The 16,442-nt window shown below is 41.0% G+C and overlaps 1 protein-coding gene across 1 annotated transcript in view; it reads right to left on the minus strand.

Annotated features, from left to right (window-relative positions):
• Positions 1-804: 804 nt before the first annotated feature.
• BMERB1 (bMERB domain containing 1) overlaps positions 805-16,442 on the minus strand; it is a 54,576-nt gene continuing 38,938 nt past the window's right edge. Inside the window, exons 3-6 of the mRNA XM_068908125.1 lie at positions 10,712-10,785; positions 7,312-7,426; positions 5,548-5,630; positions 805-4,063 (exon numbers count right to left, since the gene is read on the minus strand). Of these exons, the coding sequence (XP_068764226.1) occupies positions 3,951-4,063; positions 5,548-5,630; positions 7,312-7,426; positions 10,712-10,785 (385 nt within the window). The 3' untranslated portion in view covers positions 805-3,950. The remainder of the gene's footprint in view (positions 4,064-5,547; positions 5,631-7,311; positions 7,427-10,711; positions 10,786-16,442) is intronic.

Consider the following 16,442-nt stretch of genomic DNA (forward strand, 5'->3'; position numbering starts at 1 on the left):
ATTCTTCAGTTGGCTGCAGAGCTCTGTTTGAGTGGTTTGAATGCCATTGCTGTTCCTTGTTTCACTCTGAACACCCAAACTTTCTTAATGCAAATTTTAATTTCAGGTGCATATTTGTTTCCCACAGCAGGAAGCTTGGGGCAGTGAGAGCAAAGAAGCACTGTGGGCTCTGGCCCTGGGTGCCTTTGCTTCTCTCTCACTCCCTCTATCCGGTCAGGTGGGCATTTTTTAAGACTGCCACTCATGCAGTTCCCGAGTCTCCAGAGCCCGGCACTACAGGCAGCGCCTGAATGCACCGCTCTGGTGTGCAGACCAGGCAGTCCAGAGCGACTTTTCTTACTGCTGGACATGTTTTATCCTTGATTACAACAGATGCTTAGCAGGGCTGGATTTTTGTTGTCAGCCTGTCTCAGAATAATCTTGATTTTAGTTTTATAAATAAATAAACCCTCAGGTATGTCAGGACCTTTATCTTCCCTATGCAGGGCTGGGAACTCTCTTCTGATCTCTGACCTGCTCTGGGTTGTAGTGAGGTTACAGAGTAGGAGAATGAGACTTTTTTTTTTATTAGTTTGATTTCTGTGGGGTGCAATTAAAGAAATTCTATAATTGTTTTTATTGATAAAATGCTCCATTTTTATTGTAGCAGCATCACTAATTTACTAAATTGTTCCCTTCTTGCAAAGTAATAACGCTACTCTTTTGAAAGTAGCTACTTCAGCTACAGCTGCAAAAGGCACTTGCACCCTACTCTACTCCACAACCACTCATTTCTTTCAGTAACAGGAAAAAAAACCCAAATGCTTAGTATAACACAGCAGCTTAGTTTATTTGGAAATACGTTGGACTTCACTTTGCTGAAGAGATTCAGTAGGCTTAGGGGAAGGTACAGTTAGGTACTATGTGCTGGTAGAATGTGAGCAATCAGTACAAATAGCAGGTGAGTGCTTTTGTTTTTCTCTGGAGACCAAGATCCTTGATCGATTATAGCTGTGTGTACCTATCCCAACCACTTCCTAGAGAAATCGGTTTTTCAAATCCACCTTAAAATTCCTTCTTTTTCTGATACCTTGCCTTCTGGCTCGATTCAGACAGTGGTTAACAGCCAGAATTTCCAAAAGCAATTTTGAATGCTTCAGTTGACCGCTGTCCCCGTTTGCAGACAGTAACAGACATCTGAAAATCAGGTCTGCTGAGATGATGTCAGTTCAAGGTAGCCTCCTAAAAAATATTTGGCCGAGACTTTTCTGCTGACTTTACCAGTTTCACAAATGAGGATTGTACACTGTGCCCTCTTGGTAGGGTTTTAGCCTTCACACTGCTTACTGTTGTTCATAGGATCAGAGAAGTTGAAGTCTGTCACTATTTGGGAATACTCAATATTTTGGTCTCTCTTTCAAAGAAAAGGACTAAAGTTTCCACACTTCTTAATTCCTTCATAAGTTTCACTTCTTTAATTACAGCTATTGTTTTTGAAGTAAAACATAAGGGCCCTGCTACGTTCTGGATGGACGAGGTTAAGCCAGCATTGAACGCAGCTGAGAATCTGACCTCAGTCTAACAAATCCTGGGCTTTATGGCTAAGCAGTGTCACTGACTCCATTTCGAAAGGAACTGCTGATGAACCACAAGCAAGTTGCTCACACCTGCCCAATAAATCAGAACTGAAGAGTTTGCTAATTAACAACAAAACACAAAAAACCCTTTCAGCCCAGCCCAAGCTAGAGGTTCTGAAAACAGAGCTCACTGATTAATATTGCTGTAGATCAATTCCCCTTGGGGCACTGGCTGCCAGTGCTCATTGTATTTGAATGTTGCATATTCATACTTGCTGTACTTTTTCCATTTTATTTAGGAGCAAGGACTCCGCATAGCCTAGTCATGAGTGCTGAATCCTAGAAATGTCCATCTCCATCTTCTGTTAGTGAAATATTTAATCTCAGCCTACGTTCTACTGGTGAAACTCTACCGATGTCTCTTTTCTTCCCAAGAGACTTTAGACCTCTCCTTACTTATAGGAACTCACACTACATGGTCATAATAGCTGATCCTCCTGAGGCTTAAGTTTGGTGTTTCACAAGTTTTGATTTTTTTTTTTTTTCCAAACTGCTGTTTCACTTTGCCTTTGTTAATGATATCTAACATCTGCATCTTATCTTAAGATACTAATAATTCTTGATGTCTTAACTCAGTACCAGCAAATTGAAGAGGCTGCATCTTTGGTCAGAGTATCCGAAGTGCGTCATGTCTTGGTGGAAAGCTTTGCGTTTTCTCCTCCTTGATCCTGGAGCCCTAAGGAACTTGCAGTGACACAGGTCCTTTCTCAAGTATGTGTGCAAAACTGAAACAAATGATTCTGGAGATGAAAATGCTCTTCACTGGATCAGGCCAATGCTATGGATTTGCATTTTGTACAAGAGTACTGATTTACTTGAGATGTATATCTCCTTGAACCTTAACAAAGTACTCTTTAAAAATTATTACTGTTTATCCTTTTTGGATAACTGTTTATATTGGTATCCCCTCCTTTCCCCTCCCCGTAATAACTGTGGTCTCTTTGTATAGAAGCACGCATTTCACTTAGCTGCCTTCAGAAAATGGAAGTTCCTCTTGGAAAACTTTTTAAGGAACTCTGTGCTATCTGTTTATTATTTCTAAGCCTGAGATTGTTTTTGCAATAGATCATGTTCATTTATTTAGTCTTTACACCCATTACAACACATTTATATGGAATACCATCGCATAGACGTACCACCTACTGACAGCTAATATAAAGATATTTAGATTTGACAAGACTTAATCTGCATAGAGACCAGAAATGCATTAAATAGTGAAACACAGATAACACTGTGTTTCCTTTCATTTTAAACACTTTGTGTAGATGGTGACCTCTTCCCTACCACAGATACCTACTTTTGTATTTATTATATTTGTCTTGTGGTCAATTTGGGTAGTTAGTGTCTTTCTATGCTTGGTAGCTTATATTTCTCATGGTGATTAAATGTGATTGACTGATAGCTGTTCTAAGCACTACAATTAAGTTAACTGTTGTTTCTGTGTCCATGTTTTCTTCCGGTCTTCCAGCAACCTACCAGTGATACATAGTCTCACACAGCATTTAAGTGTTGTTTTAATATCGGACAACACTTTCTGAGTGTTTACCTCTGACTCCGTGCGAGGTGGAGGCCTACAAGAGAAATATATCATTGTAGCTTTGGGGTGCATCGCATATTTGAAGACTACTGTGGCTGTGCTTGCTAAAGCTTTACCAAAGACTTATTTTCCCTAGTACAAGCAATATTTACCTGAATTAGGTAATTCAGAAGTCATATGGGACATAAAAGTTATATCCGCTTGCAGCATCCTTGTCTCTGATATTAATTCTTTAGGAAGATTGGAAGTGAAACTCTACAGCAAAGTAGTTGAACATCACACTAGTTTGATAAATATTTTGTATACAACATCAGTTATTCTAAACTTGCGTCATCTACTGGTTGCATTATATACAGCATCGTTACTTGTGGCTTTTGTTTTGAAAAGTAGCCAAAGTGGGATATTCCAGCAAATGTCTGAGTGCTGTTTGACAAGAGGAAAAGTGTATAACAAATTCTTACAAAGTGATGACCTCTTAAAATTGCTGTTTTGCACCTTACTTGGTGAAATGTGCCCTTTTCTCACTTTCTTTTATCGCTGGGTGTTTTTTTTGTGATCTCTATTACAGATCTTTTCTGGTCACTGGATAGCCACTATATAGGTTTCATTTGTTTTTAGGCATGCGCATTGAGTGATCCATGCAACAGTGAAGAACCTGCCATTGTACAGTCCATGTGTTACTGTTGTATCACAGTTGCTCTTGTTTCAGTTATCAGGATGATGTTAAATCCCCTCACCCTACAATTTCATTCAGTGAAAACACTGAAAAGAAGACAGATAGGGTAGAGAGCCCAGAGCTACATGATGCTGCATTGTGTGGTCCCACAGCAATCTTTAATAATAGCCAATCCTGCTTTGGCAATTGTGGGCTTGCTTGGAGGAGGTTCTGCCTTCTTTTCTGCTGGAGTACCTGCAAAATTCAAACCAGGACACCGTTAAAACTAAGGCAAGTTCAAACTGTTTCTACTTACATCTGGCTTACACCAAGAATACAAGCCTGCCTTCTAGAAACTTTCTAATGCCAGCTTGAACAATATATCTAAGAGTTTGGTAGAAACCAAGGTGTGTGGATTCAAAGTGCTCAGGAAGACTTATCTCTTCAGGTGAGGGAGTTGCGAGAGCCTAGGGAATTCAGACATCTTACTGGGATGTAAACTTCTTTTACCTTGTTCAGTTCAGGTGCCCCAGTTCACAGCTGCAGGGTTAGATAACAGGTCCTTCCGGAGAAAGCTTATTGTGTTTAAACCTCACCTACTAAGGAGTTAAAGATGAAAAAGAATATTGCTAGAGCTTACTCTTGTGAACTTGAATGTCCTAATTAGTAGAACAAGATTTAAAAAAAGGTATTTTTCAGGGTGAAAGGAATCTTTTTTATCACTAATACGGCATTTAAAATAAGTGTATAAAAGCAATGACATGAAGTAAACTAACAAGGGAGATGTGTCATGGTCCCTGTGACTAAAAGGGTATAAATAATTAGTGATGCATTTTAAAATGTCTCCATCAACCTTGTGCTTGAATTTCAGTCATTCCACATCCCTCTAGAAACTCTCTAGCAAGATCAGATCTGTACAAAGTGGCAGTATGTTTGGATATGAACTTTTTCAGCTAGTAGAACAACTGTACCTTCCAAGAAGGACATTGCTCTCATTTGATTGTTTCCTTGCCCAAGACCTCAGTTTGAGACAGGTCAAAATTAGTCTGTTAACTGTTAGAACTCCTCCTGTGCCTGTTCTGCATGCAAGTTGTTGATAAGCGCTTTCAAGGGATTGTGGAATCTGCGTAGTTCCTGAGAAATCACTGCTTTTGCAGTTCTGTCAGTTATAAGCAATTTGGGTTGAGGTGATTGAAAAACCCATTTATATTGGTAAGATGCAGGAAACTGGGGGCTGTTGTGGAAGTCTGAAGTCTCTTCTCTACTTCCCAGTTGCTTGCAGTGAAACAGACAAACCTGCTTTCAGACATCTTAGCCTATATCATAAGAGGCTTTTTCAAGTTATTCTAGGTGAAACCAGATGGGAAAACATGGTTGGCAACAGTAAACCCTATTACTTACAAAAGCAGGTTGTGGCAGTATGCATATTCAAATACACTTTGCATATTCAAAACATGCAAAGCAGTTTTAAAGCAGCCCTAGATGATTTGGATTCAGTATTAAGGGGATTTGGGAATCCCAATTCTAAGTGGCTGGAAACGGGGTCTGTCTTGTTTCAGTGTGATATAGTCAGGTTACGCTAGCCTTTGGCAGGAGCTGGGTGCCTGGCCCAACACGGCCTTGGAAAATGCCTTTCTTTTATCCAGCTGTTTTCAGAGGTGGTTTTCCTATTGTTCCTGTAGGGTTTTTTGGTGGGGTTGGGGGGTGGGGGGGGGGAGGTTAAATGCTTAGGAACTCACTCGTAGGAGATCGTGTTATTTTGTCTAAGGGTTTTAACTTGGTCCGAAGGAATTCAGCCATCTCCTTGTCCTCTTCTTTCTCTCTAGAGAAAAAAGGAAAATAAATCCGTGATAGAGATAACATTTTTCTCTGTAAATAGAGTAAAAACTAGAGTAGTTTGGATCAAATCAGTAGGAAAAAAATTCATTTCTTTACCTTTTTTTAAACTTTTTGTCTTGCTGCTCCTTAGAGCACAAGATATTTGCCCGAATGAATTTAGTAACAAACCTCATAGAGTTCAGAGAGAATTTTTCACCAAGGCTCTTCGCTTGTCTCTGACATAGACAGTATTGGGTTTGCTATATTCCTTAGTCAGCAGATTTTAAACCACAGTGTATCACCTATTTTAAGCTGGCTTTTCAAGTGCTTCACTGCACTCCCTCTAGGTAACAAAGCAAAGCAATCAATACATATGGGCTACTATACTTATTTTTAAAGGCCCACTTAGGTAAAAGACTGGATTTTATGATATTTTGCTGTTACAGCTTTTTCCAAAGCCAAGTACACTCTTGATTGCATGAAGGTGACAGGATTAGGCCCAAAATAAAGCTTACATGTTTCTAAACTTGATTGTATCTAATAATGATATTCCTGTGTTGGTTTCTTTGCTACTTCATTATTTAAACATTAACAATGAGCACACTGATTGAAAAGTATTTCACTTTTGTAGAGGAAAACCAGATTTCATTAGCAAGAGCTTTAAAGAAAGATACCAGGTTTTATTACAAATGTGAACTGGCACTAATATGTTCCCATCTGCATAGCAGTACATTTTGAGTGACCTACAGTTAGGCTGCTGTATTGTCTGGCTGCTGCTGAGTCTTTGCGATTTGAGCTAGAAGTTGAGAGCACTGGATCCTGATACTAGCTCAGGCTTTTCGCCAGCTGCTGACTCCAGCAGCTCTCTTTGATCAGCTGCAGGACTCCAGCAAGCTTTCTTCTCTCCCATCCTTTGCCTGCTTAGAATTTAAGCCCTTTCGGTTGGTTGTTGTCATTGAGGATAAATGGATTGATGGAGCCTTGAAGTATTAATATTGAAACAGAAGTAGGGGAAGTAATAGCAAAGTCCTGACTATTTGTAGGGTGTTGAGAACTCAGTGCAACAACTGGAATCTAGCTCTTTTGGGAGACCACAGGTTTCTCAGTAGGCAGCTTGCTTTCATCAGCTAAGATACTGAGATGAAACCATTCTGAACTTGCTTATGCTTTAGGTTAGGTAGACCTGTGTTAAAGATTGCATTCCCTTTTTTTGAGACGAGCAGGTGGTCTCAAAGGTGGGATGACAGTAGTAATAATGAATCACTAATGTGGTTATTTTTCGTATAAAAAGAGCAGATTTCAGATGTCTACAAATATGCCCCTCATAATTCTATTTCATGTCTACTACCCATGCCAAAAGGCTCCTTGCGAAGGCAGGCAGCAAAAATCCTTCTCTTTGTAATGGTAGATGCCCATTCATTTTCTGGTGGGAAGTAAGAGACTGTAACCCTATGTAGTCATGAGATGATGATGGCCGTTTATGGGATTAAGGAGCGACGTAAGTACAGCAATTCAATCTTAATGTTTTTCCTGTGGAACCAGGCAGAGGCTTTTAACTTGATAAGCTCTCTTAAAGGATTAATCCTCTCCTGTTAATGCTAATGCAAACTCTGTCACTCACTTCAGTGAGTGTAGAATTAGACCTGTGAAATATCTGAATAAATTTGGTTACTTCTAACTCTTACCGTAATCTCTCCACCTCTGCATCATCTACAAGAAAATCCCTTTTTTGTACCAGTTTATGGATTTTCTGAATAAGTTCATCCTCTCTTTGCTTTTCAATCTTCGTTTTTTCTTTCTCTGGTCAAAAACAGAAAAAAGAGACTGTTATTTTGCGTTCTAGGGAGCAGGGGGAGAACCTGCAGATACCTAAGAACTGCTTGCTCATGATGTCAGCTCTTTAGACCTGAATCGCACTTTACATCATGAAGAGGATGATAACATCAGAAATCTCCAAAAACTATTTCTAGAACAAATGATCAAAAATGCTTTGGAGAGAAACAAAGAATATTAGTTAATTGCTGCAAATCTGGAGGGCGCTGGGGCAAGCACATGGAGGACCTACGCCACCTTCACTTGCCCTAGCTGTGCCCCACACCAAGTCGCATGACAGGAACAACGGTGCTGTGCCTCATCATCCCCGTTTAGAGCATGGCGGTGCCCATCCCGCGTTCCTGTACTCAGGAAGCTGATTTCACTGGAGCCTTCCAGACTGTAAGCCAGGGAAACTGCTGTTTTGGAGAAGAGGGGGAGGTGAGGGGGAGTCTCTTCCATCAGACAGCTGTTCTAAATCAAATACATGGCAAGCTCTGATCACTGTCTCTCTCTTCTATTTGTTGCCTGTTGTGTTTGATCAGCTCACTAGCGCGGACACTCTTCATGGGGCCTACCAAGCCTACCTTTAATTAGATTAGATTACAAGACGCTGCTTTGAGTTTATTTTCCTAATTTTTTTTTTTTTAAGAGTTCTGGTAAGAAAACAATGTAGTCTACTTCATGAAAATCTCTGGTAGAAGCTCCCCTTGACCTTCAAGGTTAACAAGACCAGGCTAAAAGGACCCAGTTCTGCTCCACAGTTCCTGACCGCTCTGGCTGTTGACTAAAACTATCGTGAATGTTAGGGATTACAGAGCTGTAGTTTAAGGTTATAAAGCAAGCATAGTTAAGACAGATTTCAAAGCTTCTGCAATGTTCCTCATTCTGAGGAATGCTGGATTTGCAGCAGAAAAATGAAAATGCTTAGAAATCACTACTCTTGCCTTGCTTTGCCTATTATGACTATGGAGCAAAGGATCTCCTCCTCCCACTACTGAAGGTGGGAGCTACTTTCTACTTCTCTTCCATCTAGCCTCTTCCCAGACTGAGACGTGCTCTTCCATCCCATCCTTCAGGAAATTGGCTGCTAAATGTGTCTCAAATTGGAAGAAAGTACTGATTACTCTCTGTATCCTAACACCTGATCCCCTGTCAGCTGAAGTCAATTAAACTCCATCTACTGAATCCAGAACAATAAGTGTCTATACAAATTTGTATGCTGACAGAAAAGTCTGACTAAGATAAGTTATCAATGAACCCATTTCTGGAAAGCGTTTTCCCGTGATGGGCCCATTCAATGTTAGCGCTCGGTTCAGTGTGAATGCCTGCAGCTTCTGGCTCTTCATTAAGAGAAAAGTGTTTGCTGTGAGCCTGCCAAAAGGTGGTGCTGCTGGAACTGCATATTCATAGTTCTTAGGATTGCTGAGAGTTGCACAGTGCTAAAGAGAAGCTGTTGTCTGTGCATCTCTGCTTAAGACTTTGTGAATGGAAAATGGTTTCCAAAAGTTAATTTAAAAAATTAAGTCTAACTGTAAATTAAACCTATGGCTAGGAAAGCTGCAGACTAGAGAAGTAAGGCAAGGGGAATCATTCACGGATATCCTCTAGCATTCATAATCCTTTACAATACCATTTAAATCAATAATGTAAGAATCTAATTAGTAATTAAAAACTGTATATAAAGAAGAAAAAGGAAAAAATCATGAACACACTTGTTAGGTGCAAAGGAACATAGAAAACATCTCATTCAAGTAAGAAACGCCGCTGTATGGACTCTGAGAGGAAAAATGTAGATATGTTTCCTGTTTCATGACTGAAATGCCTCTCCTTTCTGGGGAGGAAGCTGCTGTTTTAAGTTGCACAGTAAAACATGGGGATAGGATGAGAATGGCCAAAGGAGGGAGTCAAAACCTGTCCTTACTAGCTGGGCAACAGCAAATTATTTCTGGTAGGTGCTAGAGACCATATAGTGACATCTGGTGTAAATGCCCTTTCCTGGGTCTCTTAAGGGATGCATGTGACCAGCTGTATTGTGAATTGCTTTTTTCCCCTGAGAGACCTTTTCTTATATTCATTTCTTGAGGGACTGACTTAACAGATGCCCCACAGCAATATTCAGCATACTAAAAATATCTGTGGTGTTGTGGCTTGCCTCTCCGCTCACTTGCTCCTTATCTTGGAACAGCCAGAGCAAACTGCATGTGTTGGGAGGTGGAGAGGCCTCCGCACTGCTTGGCTGTAAAACCTGAAGTCTCTTCTAGGTGCAATTCCACTTGCTAACTCCTATATACTCCTACAAACTGTGCTGCAGAATTGTTTCAGGAAACTTCATTGCAAGGCTGGCCCCAAGGTACTATAATTGTTGCAGGCCTGTGACTGTAATGATCTGTCAGCTCGCAGCCTGCTGGAATAGAAAAAAATGTCCCTACTGCACTTAGCAGTTCAGCAGGGATTTAACAGGGCACACTCCTATGGTGAGGAAATGCTCCATTCCATACAAATAGTTATGAGCTTACTAAATCAATTCACAGGAAGATACAGGTCTTGGGTTCTGCGATCCAGTGGATGTGCTCCTAAACAGCATACAAATGCTAACTGCGCTTTTAATTTAAGGTGGAGTGAAATGCAAATACAGGATTCATCTCTGCTGGAAGTTAACTTTTACTGAAGCTTTTTTTTCCCCTCTCCCCGCTCCTCTTTTTGAAGGATTCAGGGCAACTCTCATATCTACTGACAACTTCTCAACCCAAGTTATGACTGAGAGGAAATCTATTCCCTCTGGTAACGTAAGATCACCAGAGACTTTGAGGCACTGAAAAGCTGCTGAGATTGAGTGAGTGGCATGCCCTACTCATCAGACTTGGGGGTACTGTCTACTCTCCTTTCTACCTAGTTAGCTCTGGGCTGTGTTATCCACTCTTTCCTATGATATGACTTGTTACCAGTATCTCTTACTAAGTTTCCTTCCTTAAGATTATAGGAAATCAAAACACTATTTTCACAGAGGAAGTAGCTCAACAGTGTTATCTTTATGGTATTTTGCACTGCTTGTTTCAAGAGAAAAGTACTGATTCATGAAGAGGAAATTTGGGGTTCTTTGACTCTGTGTGCATTGGTTTTTTTGTTTTTGTTTTTTGGGTGTTTTTTTTTTTTGGTGTCAGCCTCAGGGGAGATTTCCAATTATGCTTAGGGCAGAGGTGCTCTTGACACCATGCCCTCCCCTGCAATGCCCAAGCATTATTCTAGTGTTGGATTGGAGATGGCCATTACCTGGGATTGCTACCAAACTCTGCAGCTCGCTCTTAAGGTTCATAATGTCTTTGCACAGCTGTATGTCATCCATCCTGCAGAACAGAAAAAATACAGTCAGAGACATGCAAACTCACATACTCTGTTCATGGGATCAGCCGGACCTCATTTCACTATGCAGCACTGTCCCTTGTTTGGGACCTGTACATCCACTTGAAATGCAGGGTTTTGACCCTGAGATACTGGCACTGTTCACTCACCTACTGTAACAGAGAGCAAAAACTGTACCATAGGGCTGGGCTGGTCCATGATTACTTGTCTTACTGGGACCTAATTTGCAGATTGTTACTTCAGCTGCTTTTTGCTTTCTTGAATATCACCCCTAATCTTCTGAAATGAGCATCTGTACATCTACTAGTCACAAAAAATACATGTGCTTTAGCCAGAGCTTTCACTGGGGAAAAGGGCAAAAGCAAGGGGCAGCGGAAGCTGACATATTACTTGGTCCAACCAAACCAAAAGTCTACATTCCACTGCTAGCTATCTTTGTGACTTTACAAATACGTAAGCCAAAGATTGGTAATGGTGGTAATTTGGCATCTAACTATTTTGAGGTCTTGTTCCCTGGGTCACTGTCTTCCATGAGTGTTGTGAGAGTACTTCAAATCTTGGATGTGTGTAGAAAGTCCATTAATGTTAAGGCACAGATGCTACCTAAATAAATCATTGTAACATTAGTAGAAACTGGCAAGCGCCTTTGATTCCTGTTGAAACTGATACCTGTCCTGGGAGCTGCTGTACTCCACTGGAAGCTAGCAAACACGAACACTAACTTCCTGGTGAATGTGCTATTTTAGTGTCTCAGTGGTATTGGCAGCCAAGGCTCAGGTGTTGCTTTCGAGGGCTGTACCAAGGACTTCTATTTTGAAATCACACTCTGAAGAAGAGGTTTTTTTTGTTTAAAAAAAAAAAAAAAGGCTTTATGATTAATTGTTCATTCTTCATTTTGGATGCTACCAATTCTATCCTTCTCCACAGGTCTACAAGTCTTTGTTTCCTGTGCCAAAGGGGAGGACTGTCTAGTGCCTCTAACCTCTGGGCTACTCCGTGGTTCACTGTTGTATGTGCTTAGGACACTTGGAGGCAGAGAGCTTAACAGTGATGATTATTCTTACTCGGACTCCCTATACTATTCACGCTGATCACAGGCAAAGCCTGTTTTACTCTTGAGATCCATCATGCTAAATCATATGGAAATTATTTTTATCAATTAGCAATCTTATATACTATCCCTTCAGGGGAATTAGTATTCAAAATGTGTTGAGATGCAAGCAAGCCACAGAGCTCCTTATCCTTTTTTAATATTCATGCAGTTTGAGTGTTATATTAATATCATGAGTATTAATGTATTTGAAGAAAATAACTATAGTTAACAGAAAAGAGCAAGAAATGTTTGACATTGTGCTGTGTTCAAATGTCTGTAGGCTGGACCCTCAACTAGTGAAGAGAACAGTGAACTTCACAGCAAAAGCGATGCCCATGGCACGTGGAGCGAGGGTATTCATTTTTCTACGTCAGATAAATTGGGCTCCATCTGAGAAGATCTGAGAGATACTGATTAAAATACTTCACTGTACCAGTCTGGCTCCCTCTCCTCCTCAAGGAATTCCCAACAGTTAATGTCAAGTGTTCTTTCAAGGTTTCCTTCTAGGAATTAAAGTATCATTGGCAGTACATTCCCAGTGAGCAAGATCACCTCTGTCTGCTAGTCCTACATCCTCTCTGGTTGAAGTTGCCTGCTCGTGGCAAAGGTACTGGCCTCATACACTTTCCCCAGCAGTAGGTGTAAATAGCCCTATTATCTTGGCTCTTTCCCTTTCATCTGAAGGCAGAGCTGCTATATACAGCTTCTGCTTTTCATACATCACGTTCTTAGTATCACTTTTTCCTGAGCCATCAACTTTGTTCCTGCCTCGTAACTCACAGGAGAGGAGGAAATATATGGCCAAGCACTTAAGGGCTGTAACAACTCTGTGACTCTCTGAATTCCTAAAGTCGTAAGCCAGATGACCTCTTCAGAGTCACAGCTCTGTAGTCATGACCTCTTCAGAGTCACAGCTCTGTAGTCATGCACCAGTCTCTTTAAGCACATTGAATACTGTTCCTCCCATCTGTGTCGGACAGCCTTTGTGTTTCGTCCACTTCATGCTGGTGATCGGGGCGGGGGGGGGGGGGGGACAGGGGAAGTGAAGTGCTTGGTATGTTTAAATCTTTAAAGGAGGGCTATGGGACATAGTCATAAAAATCAAGCGAAGGCTTCACCCATCTGACTCAATGAAAGCAGGAGGTATATCTGCTTGTCAATATAAAGCATGTTGTAAATCTGCTGTGAATAAGATAACATCGAACACAGGGCAATAATTGCTGTCCTGGGTAAGGGTCACCTAATTGTTCTCAAAGAAAAGGAAGAGAGGAGGGGCTCCTCGGAAAGAAAGCTCTTGGAAGGCCGTTTGATTCTGTTGCTGTGAACCCCTCTCTTTCTCCTTTGTGCTCTGGGTCTTGCACCCAAGCAGTTATAGGAGGCCCAGGAGATATTAAGCTTCCTTCTGAAAGAACCACATTGCAGTGGATTTGAAAGCTGGTCAGGCAGTAGGGTTTGACTGAGAACATACTTGTATTACAGTGAAACTTTTCAAGAAGTCTGAAAAAAGAGCCTTTGGGCATCCTAAAAAGAGTAAGAATCTACAGAGTAGAGCAAAAACTCCTTTGGGTCCCCTAACTTTCTACAGGGAAGCTGGAGAGACGTTCTGAGCCTAATTCTGCAGCGCTTTTTGTTCTATAAATCACATCTATCAAAGTGCAAGACAGGTCAGAGAAAAGCCACGTTCTTGTTCAGCTTATTTAAGAGCATTGTTCTACCTCCTGTGCAGCTGGTGCTCTTCTCTGAGGACAGCAGCACAATTGGGTTGCTGGTCTGTGCTGAATACAAGGGCTTTTTCCCTGTAGATACAGCATGACCCAGGGTAGCAAAATGACACTCTCCAGCCTGTTCAAGCTATCTACGCAGCTACTCAAGACATATATATAAAATTTCCAGTACACAAACAACCTCTGCTGAACCTCGTGTCCCCTGTAATAGACAGTATTCTGTCTATTACAGAATAGACAGAATTCAGTCCCCGTGAAAATCATTTTTGATGTTGTAGCAAAAGCATCAGTAAAGCAAACAGCAGTTACAGTACGTCAGTTTAACCTCAGAGCAGAGCTTTAAATGTCTGCCCAGCAATCCTAAACTCTTGAGTTATGAATATGATAAAACGTTTCTCTTAATAAGAGCCCAAATCCATTTCTGGAATAATTGCAATAGTGTTGGTTTAGGGATGAATTCTCAGGGTACTTTCATGTATTCCTGACACTCTTCTTGTAATTCTGCTTTTCTGTTTCATAATTGTTTATTGCGAGAAACCCTCTGCATGCTTGGAGTTATCACACAGCATGTATTATTCTTTTCTCTCTTTGTATTTCAAACTATGTCATCAAAACCTAAAAGCAGACCCTCTGTTTGCCCAAATAAGTAAAAATAGCTCATAATGAATAAACAGCACAAGCAAAAGGTTTTCTAAACATGTCACAAAATGACAGGAAAATAAGTGGGTCGGAAGAGCCTGCAGTAAGCTGGCACAGTGACTCAGCCCACTGATATGTCTTTCTTTGGTCCAGTTACCAGGGGAAGATGCTCTGCGCACAGTCATTCCCGTAAGCATCACAAGTGAGGCAGACAGCCTGAGTCACCTCTGCTTTAAGCAGCCTGGACTGGGAGGGAGCAGGGCACGGAAATGGGAACGGGAGGCATCCCGTTCAACTGTGGCCAGGCAGGTCTTGGTGGCAGGGGAAAATAATGGCAGTCAGAGATGAATTAGAAAAGAACCCTTCTGTACTGGATACCGGAGGAGTGTTTTGTTCTGTTTCAAAAGAAATTAATTCCAGGTCAGCTAAATACAATTTCTCAGTCTTTTTTTTCCAGCTGAGGAGGAAAACCTAACTCCCTGTTATGCCATCTAGAACATGTCTTCTTTAGGAAAAGACAAAAAAGATAATAAAGGCAATAGGAAAAACACTGAACACTCACCTTAATGGTCAGCTAAAGAAAAAGTAACGGCCAAAGAAGTTTGTTGATGGCGAGCGCCAAATGCTTAAGATTTGTAAGTAAGAACTGTTAATAACAGCTGTGTAAGTGTCAGATATCTTTTTCAATGATTTCAGGACAAGCACAGCAGTTCAGTGTGTCTAGAGAGCTGCTACTTTTACCAAATGACTTTCAAAGCTAGAAACAGCTCTGTGCTCCCTCTGGAGTGTCTATAGGAGTGGGTTTGAGATTTTTTTGTTTTCTGTTATCGCTTTAAAGTGCTTGCAGGACAATGCAGATTAAAAAATGAATCTAGGATAGTTTTGCAGGTCCTCTTCCCTCTCTTACAGCCGGTTGGAAGGTACTTAGATCGTTCTTAGTTCTGTTCTAGTATGTCCCTGTCCCAGAAGTAAAAATGCACATAATTGTTAGAGTTTCTTTAGACTTTGGTAGTGGAGGTCTAAGAGAGGGTATAAGAACCAGATGTCATGCAAATCACAAGTTAATGTGATTATGCGTATCTGGAGAAAGTCTACTTATAGAGATAAGAAGATCATCTCAGTGGTGAGACCAATGAACACACTCAACACCAGCCAAGAGCAGCCAGTAGTGATGGAGAAATTTGGGTGACTAAGTAAAGAGCTGTGCAGAAATAAAAGAGAATTGCTACAGACAGAGACGGTGATGTGTAGACAGGCTACAGATTTGTTAATCTAAGGACAGAGGTAGGGGGGAGGGAGACCAGTGGAGCCCACCTCTGAGGATCATAGGTGTTTAAAGCCCTGTCAAAGCTGTGGGGAAACTGGAATGATGAAAGTGTCTTGGGAATAGAAAGAGAGAAACAGGCAGTTTATCTATGTCCTCTTTCTACAATTGACCTGCTTTACTTCATTTTGTCCCTGTCAACTCATCTTAGTTTCTTAAAGCTTCTAATTATAAAGCTGTGAAATCACAGACAACATTTAATGAAAAAGAATATAGTACATGTTGTCTGAGTCATTATGCTGTGTGTTTATCACCTTGTTATTTGGCTCCGCACCTGGTGCTGCTCAGACTGGAAGACTCAGAGCTGGCAATTAAGATAACAGATAGCTAACTAGCCCGCTTGGGAAGTCAAGTTACAAATCAAAAAGTCCCGCAATAACTTTAACTGTTAAAATAAGTGGATCTATCTTTTCTTGTTAAATGCACTCTCTGATGCTGGCACAGTGGATAGAAGCACTGGACTGCAACTGTGTGCAGTAACGGTGCAGTTCAGCTGTCTCAGTGGTTTGAAGCAACTGGAAAAGGCAGGACTTGAAAATCCCAGTCCCTGGAGGTCACATTTAAGGCATATTTCACAGAAATACAGAACACTATCTAAAGAAGAATTTTATTCTCACTGTCTGAATTTTATTCTCACTGACATTGCTAAATTCCCATGAGCTGGGGCCATCTCCTCTGCCAGTTATGAAGTTTTACCATCAACTTCAATAGCAACAAGAGAAGGAGGAGCATTGCTGGAAATACCTCCTTGTGGAGGAGAATATTTCTTTGTTATTAGGAGTTAGAAGTGGGAACCTCTACATTTGGCCATGCATTGACTTTAGCAGGATTGATGATAAATTTCCTTCTTAATTTACCTCC

This window comes from Struthio camelus, chromosome 15, assembly GCF_040807025.1.
Source record: "Struthio camelus isolate bStrCam1 chromosome 15, bStrCam1.hap1, whole genome shotgun sequence".
NCBI lineage: Eukaryota > Metazoa > Chordata > Aves > Struthioniformes > Struthionidae > Struthio > Struthio camelus.